The 18,075-nt window shown below is 35.9% G+C and overlaps 3 protein-coding genes across 5 annotated transcripts in view; 2 read left to right on the top strand and 1 right to left on the bottom strand.

The window, feature by feature from the left end:
- LOC129576170 (vacuolar protein sorting-associated protein 26C) overlaps nucleotides 1-6,959 on the top strand; it is a 15,439-nt gene extending 8,480 nt beyond the window's left edge. Inside the window, exons 2-5 of one of the 2 annotated variants that reach the window (XM_055460832.1) lie at nucleotides 5,452-5,567; nucleotides 5,651-6,200; nucleotides 6,334-6,516; nucleotides 6,687-6,836. In XM_055460832.1, coding sequence (XP_055316807.1) covers nucleotides 5,511-5,567; nucleotides 5,651-6,200; nucleotides 6,334-6,516; nucleotides 6,687-6,772 — 876 coding nt within the window. In that variant the 5' untranslated portion in view covers nucleotides 5,452-5,510 and the 3' untranslated portion in view covers nucleotides 6,773-6,836. Of the gene's footprint in view, nucleotides 1-5,207; nucleotides 5,568-5,650; nucleotides 6,201-6,333; nucleotides 6,517-6,686 lie in introns of those variants that run through there. The other variant, XM_055460831.1, reaches the window with a different exon arrangement.
- LOC129576167 (CD2 antigen cytoplasmic tail-binding protein 2 homolog) lies at nucleotides 6,895-8,547 on the bottom strand. Its single transcript, XM_055460825.1, has 3 exons — nucleotides 8,415-8,547; nucleotides 8,258-8,330; nucleotides 6,895-8,006 (listed from the first exon to the last, which is right to left on the bottom strand). Exons 1-3 carry the CDS (start codon nucleotides 8,537-8,539, stop codon nucleotides 7,113-7,115), a joined length of 1,092 nt encoding a protein of 363 aa, XP_055316800.1. The 5' UTR covers nucleotides 8,540-8,547; the 3' UTR covers nucleotides 6,895-7,112.
- Nucleotides 8,548-8,802: 255 nt separating this feature from the next.
- LOC129576159 (golgin subfamily A member 1) lies at nucleotides 8,803-15,605 on the top strand. 2 transcript variants are annotated; one of them, XM_055460809.1, is made up of 10 exons: nucleotides 8,803-9,854; nucleotides 11,689-12,297; nucleotides 12,448-12,558; nucleotides 12,884-12,991; nucleotides 13,074-13,391; nucleotides 13,496-13,594; nucleotides 14,241-14,404; nucleotides 14,615-14,843; nucleotides 14,965-15,231; nucleotides 15,324-15,605. In XM_055460809.1, the coding sequence occupies exons 2-10, from the start codon at nucleotides 11,779-11,781 to the stop codon at nucleotides 15,507-15,509; spliced, it is 2,001 nt and encodes a 666-aa protein (XP_055316784.1). In that variant the 5' UTR covers nucleotides 8,803-9,854; nucleotides 11,689-11,778; the 3' UTR covers nucleotides 15,510-15,605. The 2 variants fall into 2 exon arrangements, with proteins under 2 accessions (XP_055316784.1, XP_055316783.1); XM_055460808.1 differs by having other exon boundaries at nucleotides 9,204-9,854; nucleotides 11,694-12,297.
- The last annotated feature ends 2,470 nt before the right edge of the window (nucleotides 15,606-18,075 follow it).

Genomic DNA, 18,075 nt, shown 5'->3' with positions numbered 1-18,075 from the left:
GAGAGAGAGAGAGAGAGAGAGAGAGAGAGAGAGAGAGAGAGAGAGAACGGGCTATCGGGACATGGAATAAAGCGATATCTACTAATCAAGCAATTTCATCAATTATTATATGGCACAATAGATAAGACAATGTGAAAGGAAATCAGTGGCTTTGTCAGTGATTGTTCTCCATTTCGTTTCCACAACAAAGCAGAATCTAACCGGCTTTGGTGTAGTTTTTGTATTTGCATTGATAATTTTTGTTGTCTGTTTCTGATGATGGTCAGGCCAACAACACATCGAATCGAAACGATCGAATTATCTTCTTGGTCCCATTTATTTGTCTCATCATCATCGCCGTTGTTGTCGTCCAATTTCACTCTTTTTCTCCCCATGTCATGCATTTAAAAATAAAAATTATTTCAATGAGAAAACATGCGCGTGAATCGCGCGTCATATTTCGAATTTGAATATATGTAGAGCGTTTTGATATGAACTGTTGTTGTGATTTGTGTGTGACTTTTTTTTTCTTTTCTTTTTCGTTCGTTTTTTGCTTCTTTTCAATTCAGTTCGTTCTCTCTTCGTGTGCTTCTTTCATCTTTTGACGTGTTGCACATATACACAGAGTCGCACGTCGTGCTTGATAAAAAAAAAATACACCGCGCAAGCATACACATATGCTCAGTGTCGCTACACACAGAATGTCCGAGGGAAAGAGAGTGTGTGCGATTGAGAGAGAGAGAGAGAGAGAGAGAGAGAGAGAGAGAGAGAGAGAGAGGGCCAAACAGTAAACGACACGAACACGGTTCGATCTTGTGCGCTCACGCTGCACACGGACTAATATGAGTATTGGCTCGAATCTCTCGGGCTCTCTCGCGAAAATTTCAGCGCGATAATGAACATTTGTGATGTGTGGTGTTTTTTTTTCTTTCTTCGTTGCTGCCTTTTTTTCTTCTTCATTTCGTATATAGGTATGTGTATTTGGAATATAAACGAGAATGAGGCAGAGAGAGAGAGAGAGAGAGGTGAATATGGCACTAAAAAGCTTCTTGATAAACCGATTTAAAAATGGAAATGATCACAAAAATTTGTGTTTGCCATCAACGAAAAAAAGGGCACACGAGATTTTCGCGGCTTCTATGACGCTGCTCTTTTTTTCTTTCTTCTTTAAATTGACAAATATGTGTTTTTTTACCTTTTTTTTGGATGCTCACAAATTCTGATTAAATGCTTGGTCGATCTAGTGGTTCGAAATTCAGCTGGTTGAGTTGTGTTTTGGTTTTTTTTTACATACTATTATCGATTGTAGTTTTTGTATGTGTTCTTTTTTTCTCGTTATTCACGCACCGGCACTGATTTACTCGATTTTCACTTGCATGCAAATTTCGTCGACCGATTCATTTTGCGTTGACACTTCGAGAAAATTAGGTATGTTCATTAATGGTGCCAATTCAAGAAAAAAAAACCCTTCGTTTTCTTCTTCTTCCGTTTTTTTCTTTTCTTTTGTTCAAAGCTATTTAGTCTTAGCTTGGTCGTTTTCAAGTCATTTCAATGCACCAACACATGCACGCATTTACACAATTTCATTGTCTTATCTCTTATCAATTCGCTTGATCACCAGTCCACTCATACCCGACCACCTTCTCACGCCGAAATTGGTGTGAGCTTATTTTTCATTTGTTATTTGTTGTCGTTTCCAATTACAGGTCTCTTTTTTCTATTATTTCGTTATTGTTGCTGCTGCTGTTGTTGTTGTTGAACTTATTTTTGTTTCACAATGTGACGATTATTATTCACGTTGACCAAACAGTTGCTTCTCGTTTCGTTGCATTCGAATGAAGTGCTGAAATGATATTCGGTGGGTTAGCAAAAATTAGTAACCAAAAAATGAGTTTGTGATGTGCTGGCGAAATACTTGCGACTGAAAAAATGTTTGTGTTTGACTGGACGGGACTTTGACTGAATTTCATACTTGAATTTTGATTGAAATTTGGGGACATTTGATTGATTCTGACTCAAAGACATCCTTTGACTTGAATGCCAATATTTTCTTGTTTAATACTTTTGTTGCTTCCTGTTTTTCTTTTTTCCATTGAACATTCCCTGGTAGTTCTTTGAAAAAAAAAATCCTCCTTTCTCCTTCCCTTTCTTTCTTACTAATGGCTTCCTTTCTTTACTCTTCCTTTCTTTTCCAACTTCAATCTCTTTTTCCCTATTTCAACTAAACTAAAATCAGCTTTGTTTGTGTAGTTGATTTTATTTGTATGGAGAAGTTTCCTATTCGATTCAAAAGTCGTTCCTCCCTAATACTTTAGGGCATTACGAAGGAGTGTGAAGGCAGTGAGAAATTTTCCTTCGCCTAACTCTTTGTGCTACATTAATTAAATGATAATCATTCGATATGAAATGAAAATGTCTTATACTCGTGCTAAAAAAAAATGGAAGCGAATTGAATATGGCACACCAAAAATTATTGAAATATATAATTGAAAATTGGTGTTGATGTATTCACAAATGGCTTTTTTCGGTTGAAATTTGCATTTTCAAAAAAAAAAACGTTTTTTTTTTTATTTGTCCGTTTGTTTCTTCTTCTATTCAATTCGGTTTTGGCGAAATCGTTACACGCACGAGTGAGAAAAAGGAAAGGCAAAGAACTGTGAATGGGCTGACAAAAAAAAACCCGAGTAATTACACGAGATACACAAGACAAAAGGGCGAATTGTGAATTGAACATTAAACAAAACAATTAGGCACAAAACAAAACAGCGCGTTGCTCTGTTGCGGCTAAAACATGCGCGCACACACAATATTCGCGCAGTCGATATGTATATTTCCAGATCGAAACCAATGGAATGAGTATAAATATACGAAAATGGAAATTGAAGAAGAAGGCGAAGAGTTTGATTGTTTGATATCGCTTTTGCTTGTGTTGCAGTTTACGATGCGCACGCGAATTTGTTTATGTGTCACATATTCGGCCGCCGGAGAGTTTCGAAAAAAAAGAGTATTAAGTATAAGAGTATAGCTGATTGGGTCTATCAGTATAAAGTGTCGATGACGAAAATCGAAGAGAGACGAGAAAAAAAAAAGAAACTTGTTGTTCGATTATAGCTGGAGAATGTTTCAGTTTGCATAATAATCCATCGATATTTTAAACAAGAACGTTTTGCGATGACGACGACGATGCATGTATTTTACTTCTACTATCGGCTGTGTAAAAAACCGCTTCACAATGCCGACTAATAGTACCGATAAAAATGCAACTTGAACAATACACAAACACCACCATGGAACAAAACTTTTCTAATCTTTTGAAATCAATAATCAGCAAAAAACAACGGAAAAATGGAAATTTCCAACATTCAATCAAAACAGAAACCGAAACCGAAATACACACATCAACTGAAATGCCAAAGTCACAATTATCAGCGCAGCAAAAAATTTCAGTTTCAAATAGAATATAGAAAAAACAATCGAATTAATAAGTTCGAGTAGAAATTAAAACGTATCAAAAAAATGAAACACACCGTTGATTTGCGCACAGGCCAAAACTCGATCGAAGAAACCAAATCTCAATACTAATATTTAAAAAAAAATAACACTCTCAAATAACTCTCTCAATTACAAATATTTCGGTGTGAGTGAGCGAGCGCGTACGCCAATCGAGAAAAATTGATACACACGAACGACGGTTGAAAAAATACTAACTTAACATTTCACTTTTTTCTGCTATTTGAATTCGATTTCTCGTATTCTCGCGAGTATTGTGCGGCTCCATCTCACGATTCTCCGTTCTGCTCCCGCATGTCGCTGCCGAACATACACTCGTCGTCGTTGTTGTCGTCGTCGACACCGCCGCCGCCGCCACCGCGAGGCAACCAAACTATCGCCAACTGAATACTCATCGCACGCGATGGAACGAGACATAATGACCCACAGACAGAGACAGACACAACGATACCCCGAAAGAGTTTCGTATCGGATTCGTATGCGAGGCACATGATGCGGTAGCACTATGTTAGCGGTATCCGCATTCATACAACGCGAACATATCAAAATGCAATCTTCAGTCCGATATATGTACATCTTTTCGGATCGCATTGGATCGGACAATAGTCGCAACTATACGAAAATCGACCATCTTCATCAAACAATGCTTATTGGCGCAAATTATTTCCCAATTAAGTAATCACAACTCGAAACTAGCTATTTTCGATCGATGACCAATTCGAACGCTTCGGAAATTGATTTACTTTGATCCGTTTTTCTACTTCGTCCGTCGTTGGAATGACAAGAACACTGTGTCTGTACACAGAACTCGATTGTAATCGAGTTTTCAATTGAAACAGGAAAAATCATGTATGAACGTGCATTTTCTGGCGCAATTTTCCACTTGATACTCATATTCGTTCAATCAATAGGGAAATGCTTTTTTGAAACCGCATCGTGGATCGTGTTGGATTTCAATTTTATTGGCTTGAAATTTGCACATTGACAAAGGATTTAAATTGAAAGAATAGAACTATGAAAAAGGATTTTTTTGGTTTTTCTTTTTGAAAATTGCAAAAATTTTCAATAATTTCGATTGTTGTCTTCTTGACATAAGCTTCAAGCACGGAAAAGAGTCAAATCGTTGCTACGAAAATCATCGGTTGAATTCCTTTCTTCAGCGGTTGAAATTTTTGATTCAATTTAAGATTTAGAACTTCTGAAAACGATTTTCCCAATTCGAACGGCGAAAATTGATGAATTTTATGTCAAATTATATATAATATATTTTTGTGAAATTCACTCTAAATTTTACATAACTTGTTCTCAAGACTTAAGACACTTAAACGAACAATGCATTTATGAAACCAAAATGAATTAAAAATCAATGAATGAGTAAGTCGGCATGAAAAGGTATTAATCATACGCATAGGTAGATCTAACGGATTGCACCATTATTGATTATCATTGCCATAACGACTCATCAACGTTATGTATAAACAATCGTAAAAGCGATCTGATATTCAGGAAATTTCATACATAAAGTTGTCCGAAGTTAGAATGTTGCATTTGTTTTCAACAGATGGCGCTTCAACTTACTGAAAAGATTAGTTAAACAATATGAACACTAAAATGAAATCGTAGGCCAAATTTAGTTTATTTTCAATTATTTGAAGGAAAATAACGTTTTTCTCCTCTAAAGACAGATTTCCCATCCTATTTTAAATCCTCCTAGTGTATGATGATTCATTCAATCGATTCCAGTTGTGTATTTAATCAATGAATGATGCACCTCCCTTCTTCCTGGATTTTATCATACTGGGGCGTTTGAGAGATAGAACGAGAACTGTCAAAATGTCATCCAAATGAATGAAAACACAAAAAAAAAAAATGTTAAACTAGTTATAAAATTATTCCCAAAGCAACCAAGACAACTAAAAATGCAATAAATAATTCAAATGGTTTTGTTTGAATTTTTTAAAGCAATTCTCCAAAGTGTCAATACGCGTACCGCACAATCATCCGCTTTATCGATGTGAAAAATGGCTGTATCAATCGAAATCAAATTGAATCGACCGAATAAAATCTACTATGAAAACGTAAGGCCAAATGTTTACACAAATGTCGATAGTGAACTGTTTATGTTTATAATATTTTTTTTTGTGTTGAATTTTAATTGCAGGAATCGATAAGTGGTCTATTGCAAATACATTGTCCAACAGAGACAAAACACGATGGTATTGTAGTGGCACTGGATGGCATGGTGAATTTAAGAGGCATTAAACCATTTCAATTGCTTAGCAATTGCATTCAATTGGCCGGTGCTGGCAAATTGTCGCAAGGTTTCAGTGAATTGGCGTTTGAATTTGAGCTTAAATGTGTCAAAGAGATTCTCTACGAAACATATCATGGCGTTTTCATCAACATTAATTATATGATTAAATGTGAGATAAAACGCAGTTTTCTCGCGAAAACTATCGCTAAATCGCAACAATTTGTTATACAGTATAAGCCACAGCCAAAGTTGCCGCCAAACAATAAATCCAAGTGCGAACAAGCCAACGTCACATTTACGATAAGCCCTGAAACGCTACAAAAAACTGGCAAAGAACGTATATCCATTCCAAGATTTTTAATTACTGGATCATTGGATGCGGTCGATTGCTGCATATCCAAACCATTTACCGGCCATTTGACCATCCAACACACCGAAGTGGCTATCAAATCCATAGGTACTTGAAGAAAAAAATTGAAAGAAAAAATGAAAAAAAAAAACTAACAAAAAATTTTTTTGACCTTCAAACATCAATTATTGATCTTCAAATATTAATTCTTCAATTGATAATTCAAACGTTCTCCAAACAGACTTGCAACTCTTGCGAATTGAAACGTGCGGCAGTACTGAGGGTTATTCACGTGATGCCACCGAAGTTCAGACCATTCAATTGGCCGACGGAAATGTTTGCCCAAAACTAGAAATTCCAATTAATTTTTTATTCCCAAGACTGTTTACGTGTCCAACACTTATATCGAAAAACTTTAAAATCGGTACGTGTATCACCTACATCATCGGATTATCATCATTTCGTGCGATTGATTCATTTTAACTGTACCATTTAGCCAATTATTTCATATTTCTCCTCAATTTTGATTCAATTTACAATTTTACCATTTTTTTTTTTTTATTTTCACCCAACGTATTTTCTTTCTCTTTTCAGAATTCGAGTTGAATTTATTTGTTATATTCCAAGATGAATATTTAGTAACGGAAAACTTTCCAATTGTTTTGCATCGGTTCAATTAGAAGAAGTTAGAGCATAGCAATCAGTTTTTTTTATATAAATTAAAATGCATTACAGCAAGAAGAAGAAGAAGAAGAAGAAGAAGAAGAAGAAAACACACAGACAGAAGCAAACATATTGTGTGTAATGTAAATTTATAGAGCAATATATGCTTTTATTATTATTACAAATAAACATAGCAAATTTCAACGGGCTGTTTTATTATTCAATTAATAATACATATTTTTTCTTGTAGTGGTTTCTATTTATAAAATGCAGATAACGTGGGAAACGTTTGAGAAAAAAAAAAATTGTTGGGAATAAAAAAATTGAAACGAGGCGATTTTTCTGTCAGAATTTCGACTACAAATAAAGTTCAAAATCGATACGATTGGATGAATTGAATTGTGATTCGATGCCGCATTTTTTCACAAAGACGCCATCTTTGAAGTAGCCATCCAGTGACCATTTGTACATTTGGTCGGTGGTGTATGGTCCCTGGCATTCGGTATCGTCAAGTTTCCATTTGAATTCCCACGTGATTTTGCTGTCGTCTACGCCAAGATCTGTGGTTTGGTCTTGTTTGCTTGATTCTCCATCGGCGCCGCTGTCGCCAGAAGTCATTTGCTTCTGTTCTTTTGAGTCGAAGTCATCGGCGTACATATCGAGTGCATCACCAACATCAATTGATTTATCGGTTTTTGATAGACTAAATCCACCGCCACCCTTCAATTTCGACGCAAACTTTGCACTAATCTCTTCGAATGTCTCTTCGTAAACATTCATGTTGCCCATTTTGGTGAGAATTTTATTACACAACTCGGTGAGTTCAGTGACTAATGCTGCATTTTCATCCACAATTCCGGCTTTCTTCCGTCGAAAACGTTCGATCGACGAAATTTTTGCAGTCGCTTTTCCCAAACGCTGTAATGCACGCTGCACCGTTTCTTTCGGTTTCATCAGCTCAAGTATGCGACGATAGGCAGCTATTACGTCGAATTTTTTTAAACTTTCATCATTTCCTTCATCTTCCGATTCAGATGATGAGTCGGCTAGACCACCGCCACCAGCACTGGTTTCAGGTGCACCATCCTCAGCCAATTTCTGCTTGCGATCATCGTTGAACTTTTGTATTTTCACCCAATCCAAATTATCCAGCCAGTGGTCTTTTATCTCTTTCTGCTTTTTCCATTGGAAATGACCGTCACCATCGAAGTGGCCCTCTTCCAATTCTTCTTTCATGTTGAATGGTGTTATCTAATAGTGGGAAGAGAGATTATTTTTTGAATGAAAAATTCGGTGGGTAAAATCGAATAAAAAAAAAATTGGGTTTGAATCAAAGAATCATATCAATGTCTGAACAAAATTCATTTGTCAATTTTCGAAGATCGTTTTTTTAAAATTGATCCGGATGAAAGATAAACTAATCCAAAATGGAAAAACCTCTTTAAAATGAACAAAACCAGGTTAAAAAAAAATACTCTGACCAAATTGAATAGTAAATTTACCTTGACATCGCCATCCATTCCAGACACACCATCCTCTTCTCCTTGTATTTCCTCCTCGTCTAACACATTATACCTGAAACCACAAAGCAACACAAATGCTTTATAAATCAATATATTCGTGAATCAAAATCATTGGTGGCCCAGTCAAACGACTCACCGACTTTCATCAACATCACTGTCCTCTTCATCCGAATCGAGCGTGTGTTTATTGACATGTTCGTAGGTTTTTGGCTTCTTCGATGCCGACTCTTCATAAATATCCTCAACCGGTCGCTTCGACATTTCGATCAAATTCAATTAATACACTTTTTCTGCGAATTCAAAGCAAATAGAACGAATCCAGCAACACAAGCGTAATTAGTTGTTATTTTCGTTACAATTCTGCGATATACAAGTGCGACGTCTACCACACATTAAAAAACACCTCCAATCGTTTTAGTGTGTATTTTTTTGACACTTCATTACATACAAGCGCTTGACATTTCATTGAGGCCACAAACGTCACTTTCGAAAATTGGTCCATAGTCGTTAGAATCGAATTTTGAGCTTTTTTCTAATGAAAAATAAGTGAAAACAAAGGAAAAATCTGAAATTTTTTTTTTTTTTTAAATATTAAAAAAGAATTTTGAGGCTAAATCATTACATCGTCACGAAATGTGTATTGTATATCGATTTTTCGTTCGGTTGAAACTGTCAGAATGTGACAGAATGGCTAAGTAAACACAGCGTATGCGTGTAGTATGCAAAAAAAAAAAACGCAAGTAACACTATTTGCTATGTATTTACATTGTATTGTGTGTGAAACGAGCAAAATCAGCATCAACCAATTGAAATCGACACATTGTGTTGCATGAAATAGACAGGGATAGAGCATACCAAAACATTGTACTGATTTTTTGGGTGCTGTGTGTTGTATACATATTATTTCCTTCGTTCAAATAGAACAGACATCGATTGCTTTTTCTTGTATGGAGCGGAGCAAGCATTGAAAGTGTGCGTTCGGAATATTGTGTATAGATGGTTTTTGTGGTATATCGTTGTTGAAATTGGTTCTCGCCGAATCAAAAACATCGACGTGGTGAATCACATCCATATCCACTACAATTGTCAACAATCGTTTGGAAATTTGAGCGAAACATATTATCGAAAAACAATAGCCAGCCCGTGCAGCCAGCCGATACCAAGTTTTGAATTACGTACTTCTGACTTTTTCTTCTTCTTTTATTGGATCCTTTACTTTTGGCTTGGCAAATTCATTTCGCTTAAAGTGTATTGTGCAGTGCTTCACTAACATTCATTTGCCTATCGACGTTTCGTTTGCTTCGCTGTTGCTGTTTATAGTAAACAAAATTTGCATAGATTTTTCGTTCGTCGATTTTCGTTGCGGCCCGAAAATTCATATTGAAAGTGAAATCACGGATCGAAACCAAAACAAATAATTAGCAAGTGTTGATTGCTGATAACAAAAACAGAAATAAAAACCGAGTGATATTTTTTCCGACCGCAACCGATTTGAGTAATTTTCGTCGTTTATCATGGACATTCAACTTTAGTAGTGGATTCTCAGTTAGATTCAAAGCCATCCAACTGTAATAAGGTAAATTTGGTTTTGTTCTGCTTCGTTCGTCAGCTTTATTTTATTCGGCGATTAAGGCAATTGACTCACATTCTTTCAAGTGCCATTTTTCCCTGAAATGTTACTTTCTACATAGATCGATAATTTTTCAACACATTTCATGATAATTGCATGAGGAACGGATTAGTTATAAAATTGAGATGGAAACGAAGAGCGTGGTTTAAAACAAAAAGAAAAAAGGGAGAGAATGCGAGAGAGAGAGAGGTGGTGGGGTAGAAAACGAGCGGAACAGTGTATAAATTCCGATAAAATGCCTTAATTAGAAGGAATTTGATTTTAAATAAAAGTGGCATGTAAATCTTAAAAAAATTGTTCTCATTAGATTCGTCAAGTTCAATGAACATCATTTATTTTGCTTAACATAATCATCGTATAAATGTCTTCATTTCCATGCAATTTGATCTTGAAGTCTGTTTGCAATACGACTTCCCGTTTCTCATTTCGATGTCGGTGATAATACTTTTATGTGGCAAAAGTGTATAGAAAAACCTGCAATAAATTTCAAAATCGATATCAATGATGACAAATGTGGTCAATTGTTTAGCGTTCTACGAGGTTTCAGCCTTCGTTTTGCTATGCCATGTATACATGCAATGACTCACAAAAGCCATCAATATCGTCGTTACTGTTATGAATTCTGTTTCGTGGTTAAACACCCGATTATGACAAATCAGCATCATTTTGACAGCATTCGACTTGTTTACTAGCATAGAAATTTCTTTTTCGATTTGGTCTCTCTTTCGACGCAACATCAATTTTACTTCGCTTTATAAATAATTTAAACCCGACCGAGCTATCTGAAATCAAGCTAAAAACGGTAGCTCCTTGGCTTCAAAATTACTGTTCCGCTTTCAACCGGATTTCGAATGAGTTTGGATGGATAATGATTACTATTATCCAGTTACAGCTGAAGTTTGCTATGCTGCTTCGTAACATCAAAGATGTTAAAGTTCCATATAATTATGATGATGTGTGGTGTGAGTGTGCGACCCGTCCCGCCGGCATTAAATGTAGGCCGATAGAGCAATGTGTTAATGCTTCACACCTCATTTCCAACATTCAAATTACAATCATGCAAATCACTCTGTTGTTTGCAATTTATTTAATCGAAATGGCATTGTGTCAGGAAATGAACTTGGGTTGGGCAAAGTAAAGTGGTAACAATATATTCACAAATCGACGACGCTCCTCAATTTTTGGCACACTTTTCGTTTCGTCCTAAACTTGTACGTTGAGTCAATGAGATAGGTCTTCGACTAGTAACTTAAGGAAAAGGAGAGTTTAGTCTCCGAAGTAAGAGGCACAAGTGGATTGTTCTGGCAATTATAATGCCATTTTTTGGACATAATGCTAATTCATTAAGCTCTTGACGAAAAAAAGGTCATTCAAAAGTGTTTTATGTGTCTGTTCAACTCAAACCCATGAAAATCGCTGAAAATGGCTGATTTGATTGTTTTTCATTCTATGCCATGCACATTTTGATTGTGCCCCGAAAGTGGAATACGTGTTTGATAGACGATTTGTGTGTAACAATTAATTCGTGTCGCTTGAGCGCCCTATCGCCTGTTTGATTCCATTGTTAGCCTTATTTTATCTGCTTCCATTTCGTTCCAACACTAAATCTAACTTACAACGACGGAAAAAAGACCAACAACATTGTTCGTGCAAAAAGTGTAGCACAAAATGGTCGTTGACTTGAAACATGCAAAATAATGATATTAAATAGAAAGAAAAAAAAAGAAATGTGTTGATTTTAATAGTATTTGCTAACACGTTACATTTCTTCATCCATTAGAATAGTCGTCTGTCGTCGTTTGCTCCGCATTGAACGTCATTGTGGCATGACACAGTGTTGTAGTGGGTGATTGGTTGCAGCAGCATTTTTATGATGTTCACATCGCTGAAGAATAGAATTCGCGAGGAGACTGGTAACGACGTTTGTGCATCACATCCGGCATTCACGTCGCATCGTCGCAACTCGTTGAGTGTGAACAATTTAAATAACAACAACAACAACAACATTATCATCGATACAAGTCAACTGGGTGCTGTCAATTCAAATGGCACCGCCGCAACGCTCAATAATAACCAGCAATCACGTTTCACCGCAAACATTTCACCAATCGATCAACTGAACGCCGTCATCGCACAGAAAAACGATGAAATCAATCAATTGATCGAAAAACTAAACGAATCGGATGCAACGCTTACCAAATTATCCACTGAATGCAATGAACTGGCGGCAATTAAGGATCGGCTGGAAAAGAGTAACGCCATTCTAGATGATGCACTCAAAGTGGCACAAGAACAAAAAGAGATGATTCACAGCGAACAGGATAAAATACAAAATTTACAAGCACAAGAAATTAGCAAACTCAAGAGCTTACTACATTTTCGGGAACAAGTAAGGGCAAGAAATGATTTTTTAACATTTTTTTTCTTCATTTTTTAAATTGAAGACTTTTTTCTCACATTTTTTCGATTCCAAGTGAATTTTGATTGAATTTTAAACCCATTTCGAACGTTCTGCTCAATTTTTTTTTCACGGTTACAGGAAGCGATTGATCGACTGTCGACAATAAAACGAAAGGATAATCAGTTGGAGCAGCTGCAAATGGAAAATGTCCGTTTGCGTGAACTTGAAGCGAATTTCGAAAATATTCAGGTAACTTGAGCCACCCTCATCGCTTGTCAATTTCACTGTTCTATCGAATATTTGCTTAACGACAGATACATCATGTTTTTTGGTTGGCATTTTTTTTATGTTTTATCCTCGCTTCTGTTAATTCGATTTTTCACCCCTTTTTTTCGTAGTTATTTTGCTTTATGTTCATTTGTGTTCAAGTCATCATTCATTTATCCACATCATGAAAACGCAGCACGTCCATTGCAATACATAAAACACGTTTGTAAGCACAAATTACTCGTGCAATCCATGTTGCGTTGAGTATTTTCAGTGAAATGTAAGTATCTCTTCGGTTATTCATTAGGATGAACTGGAGAAATTGCGTCATTCGGCACAAATGGAAAAGAACAGTTTAACGGCCACGTTGGCATCGATGGAAGAGCACAATCGGCATTTGACCAGCAAATTACAGGTATATCAAAATGCATAGCATGGACTCAGCTCATTGTTTTTATGCAAATGAAAATAATTGTTTTTTTTTTCTCGTTCAACAGATATACGAAGAGGGTCGCATCAATTTCACAATGAACCAAAGTAATGACGAAAAGATGCAGATTTTGTTGCGTGAACGTCGCATGTTGGAGCAACGTTTAGAAGAGGCACATCTCCATTTGTCGGACATAAAAAGTACATGGAGTGCACAGAATATGGCCTTGGAGACACAAGTCGACCGTTTATCCCGGCAAGTGGCCGCCGAAACTACCGAAAAACGAAAAGCCCTCACCGCACATGATCAACTGGCCGAAAAGTGCAAACAGCTGGCATTCCAACTCGAAAAATCCTACGTCGATATTGAACAACGCGATCAAAAGGTTTGCCATCATTCGAAATGATTCGTGAAAACAAAGACTCGGCGCGGATCTCTATTCAGTTTCCATCAAGTGTGCAATTTCAAAATTCTCATTTTTCTTTTCAGATAAAGTTAATGAGCGAAGAAATTGACGATTTAAGCTCAACTTATCAAGATTTTAAAGACCAAAACGAAGAGGAAGTGACATTCTTGCGAAACAAAGTTGTGAGTATAGACAGCACATGATTGATCATACCGATACAAATTCAATAAAACAAATAAATTTGATGAAAATCGCACAAATCGTTTGCATTGACTTGACTTGAAACATAGCCTCAGTTGTAATGATGCGCTTGACTAATTTGCCCTTGAATTCGCAATACAGTTGAAATCGAGTCATTTTTTTCCCAACTACGAGACTATTTTTACGATCATTCGATTCTATCTGAATCAAATGGAATTTGCTCTACTTTTTTGCCGATGAAAACAAATATGCAGAAAACAAACATTGATCGAATTAATTTCGACTCCCCACAATATCGACATTTAAATACTTCTGAAGGCACATTCGTGTTCTGCTCAGCACACAAAATTACTTTCAATTTTCAATATGCAGATCCATTCAGAGGTGGTGTAATTGTGATAATTGCCGACCTTTTTATTCGCATACTTTTTGGCGTTTGATTTTTATTTTTGGAATTCTTTTGGCTTCGACTGAATGGTTACGGCGAATGTTTGTTATTTCATCATTAATGGAAAAGATGATAGTTGTTGATCAGACAGATTTTATGCACTCTAATTGGTGTTAAACTATTACACTGTCGCAATTTATTTCAAAAATGTAATATATTTGTCTCCTTTTACGGTATAGAACAAGAATACGAATGAAATTGATGAACTGAAACAGTCTCTGGAAACAACCATGGATCGACTGAACACGCAATCCGATGAAACCGACCAACTCACCCGATCCCTAAATGGACGCGTCGAAGCTCTTCAAACTGATCTGTATTCCATACAAACCGAATTGGAGAAGTGAGTTTTGTGTTTGATCAAAGCAAAGGATATTGAACTATTTTCAAGATAAAAATGAAATTTGAAACGAAAATGTTTGAATATCAATTGAAAATTCTCTATTATAAAATAGTTCAGCAAACCAAGTTTCATTATTATTATATCAAAATCAGTGTATTCAAAGAAACCATATTAAGAAGAGCAAATCTGAACGTCATTTTTCTATTTCAGAGAGAAAAAGGAGAAGAATACCATTGTATTGAAAAATGCTGAGATTTCACAGAATGAAGAGCGATTGAAGCAACAACTGCGAAATGAATCACACGAAATGAATGAAATGTGTGACACGGTCCAAAAATTGACGGACGAGCGAAACGAGTTAGAAGCACGTCTCAACGAATATCATCAGCAACTCGAAAGCGTTGAAGATTTGAGAAATGAGATCAGTGACAAAAATAAGGTAGGCTCAGTTTTTTGTCTTCTGTTGAACAATTTTAAATACACCGTTTAAATGTTGTTAATGTTTGGATACTTGGAATTCTACGAAAAATTTAATAGCAATGGCATCTATTTTTCCACAGGCAATCAAAATACTGAACCAGCGACTGTCCGATATGAAGAAGACACTTCAAAATGAGCTGAAATCAAGTTCAAATGAAAAGGTTGGCGCGATTGTGGCAAACAATTCAAATGCGCCAACGACCAATGGGAATATCGTCGGCGATAGTACAGCCGAAACAGATCAACTTGTAAACAATAATTCGAAGAAGGCGTTGGCCGTTGTCATGGACGATGTCAACTTTGCATACTTGAAACATGTGATACTGAAATTTTTGACTAGTCGAGAGGTGGGTCACCCATTAGAACTGTGAACTCATTTCATGGACATGAATTCATTGAACATATTTATATTATTTTATTTATGATATATCTTTCATAGGTCGAAGCTCGACACCTAATAAAAGCGATTGGAACACTTTTGCATCTGAACCACGAAGAAGAGCAATTACTGCACGAAACGTTGAATTTTAAAGTGGGCTGGTTCGGATCGCGAACGGTTGATGTGACCACAAGAAATCGACATCATAAACTCTTGTCCGTTCCATCGCCATCATTACGCAGCTAGTAATAAAAACGCTTAAGTCGAAACCATTGAATCAAATCGATGTGCAAATACACGAACATTCCGAATAAATTATTTCATTTTCACAGTTTAACAAAAGTGGCATTTTCAATTATGATTGAACCGAATGATTATTTATTGATATATTCATCACGTTAAAGTACAATAAACCGCATAGCCTGGTGCATCGAACGGTGCATTGAAGTGAGTTATCTTTCGGACCATTTACAAAGACTATGCGCGTTTCATCGTTTGACTTGCACCCTTAAAGATTCATACTATTGGATGAATGTCATTTAAATCTGGAATTTCACATTTGGTTCACATTCAACTTCAGCTCATACTCCGATTTTATTCTTTTTTGCTTTTTGAAGAAAGTGAAGAACAGTTCAAACTTTCACTTTTTCAGTATTTGAAAAAATTACAAATAAAACAAGATTTTAATGGAAACGATTAAAACGAAATTTCCTGCTGTGCTTGTGAGAAACTTTATTTAACATGTGAAATTGTTGAACATTCATTGCTTTTAGTATAGAATTTTTTTGTTTTTTTTTTTCATTTGATTATTTAGATTTTTTTTCCTTTTTTTCTTTTTTTTCAAAACATCAATTCATAAACTGCAATATTTTTGATTGAATATATTTCCTATGATTTACTATTCTTTGAAGGAAATGTGTAGCCAATTTCAAAATGAAACGCTCTGTGACATTTGTGGTTTTCAAACTTGAGAGAGACAGTGAAATAAATAAAATAATTAAATTGTCAGATGTGATGTATATGCACAATTGTTGTTCGCGATTAGCTGACACATTCATACAGCAAACAGTGGACAGTGGACAGGAATCGTGCATATGCATGAGTCTATGAACATTTCATTCAAATGTGTGAAACGTTGGTGAGCGTTTGACGGGCCTGGGTGAGTATTAAAAAATGAATGACTTTCGGTATGGATTCTATAATGAAATGGGAATTATGTTGTTTTAATATATTGTGACTTCTCTCATATATGCGCGCTAAATATAAAATGGTCACTTCATTAAATCACAATATTTTTAAAATTGACTCTTTTGCATACTAAAGTATAATATTCCCCTTCTTCGATAAGAATAAGAGTTGACACTGGACATTCATTTGAAACTTAACTGTTTTGCTTCCGCATGAAATTGAATGAAGTCATCGAATTTCTTTTTAATTTCACCATGGTTCTCTGCAGTTTTATTCATTTCGTTTAGGATTTTTAGCTCTCTTTTTATTTCATTGGTAACAGTTATGATTAAATAACATGTGCCAATAAAGTGACTTATGTTGATAACTGTGTAATTTAAGGAAAAAAAAACTTCTACATATTGAAAACCGTACGCAATGGAGTATGCAATGGGTGTACTATAGTTGAATGGAATCCTATAACAGTGGAGAATAGATGGAATTATTGTTTCTGCCAGTCTGTTGAATTTGAAATTTCAAAAATCATTTGAATGCGAACGAAATTTCACTTACCACATACAAAGAGGTAACTGGTAATCCTTAACTTCCAGTCCAGTTGTAAAATGTCCATACAAAATGATGATCAGTTGTGGCAACATGAGACAATAGATGGTGCAATTGTAAGTCAACCAAATAAGCTTCGTTATTTTTTCTATTTTTTCATTCACTTCTTTGAATCTGGCACGCGATGATTGATCCAAATGCTCTGCCATAATCGTGCAAAATGATCATCACATTTTCAAATGAAACGGCGAAATTATATTTTAAAAAAATATATGGAAAGCATAGGGAATTAACAAGACGCATCTTGTGAGCTGTAAGCTTTTAGAATTCCATCGAAAGAGATGGTGAATACACGTTGCATATATCCATCTATTTTCCTCTTCGAAATCGAATTAAAAAAAACCGTATAACGTTCGTCTTGTCAACTCCCTGTGATGGAAACGATATACTGTGTACTAGCCTGCTCCAAAAAAAAAAGTTGCCCCTCATCCAAAAGGCCCGGGCAGTTTCGAAAAATATACCTCAAAAAAATAGGTTTTGTCTAAAAAAATCACATGGGTACCATATAAAAACCCATGGCAAGCCCCATATGAAAATTTTCATGACAGCGATTTCGGAAGCCAATTCATATCGCAACATTTCGACCGATTCCATTATTCTAGCCAATTTTGGGCAAAAACTGTTGATGAGGTTTTGTTTGGCTCGTCAATATGTACAATTTTTACCAAGACATTAGCCCTTGAAAAGGCATTCTGGGCCAGTTACAGTGTAAAATGACGAAAAAAATGGAAATTTTTCGGCATTTTTTGCTCTACTGGTCACCCAGGTGGTGGACTTTTGTTCATTTTTGGAGTTGTGTCGTGTAACCAGGACGGGTACAAAAATTTTTTTACTTGTACGATTGCGATTTGGATGGAGTTTGGCGACAATTGATCACAACCCCTGCACCACACTAACAAAACAAAGTAAAACACGAATTTGCGATGAGCGCATTCAGTGAAGTTCATTTCAATTCTTTACGTCGTTAGACGCACTCATGAACGCGACAAATTGAACGCATCAACAATGTTCCGTAATGAAA

Source organism: Sitodiplosis mosellana, unplaced genomic scaffold (genome assembly GCF_009176505.1).
Source record: "Sitodiplosis mosellana isolate CC-2019 unplaced genomic scaffold, AAFC_SMos_1.0 Smas_scaffold_6181, whole genome shotgun sequence".
In the NCBI taxonomy this organism is placed as follows: Eukaryota; Metazoa; Arthropoda; class Insecta; order Diptera; family Cecidomyiidae; genus Sitodiplosis; species Sitodiplosis mosellana.
Note: the sequence above shows the minus strand (reverse complement) of the source record. Positions and strands in the feature narration are given on the sequence as shown.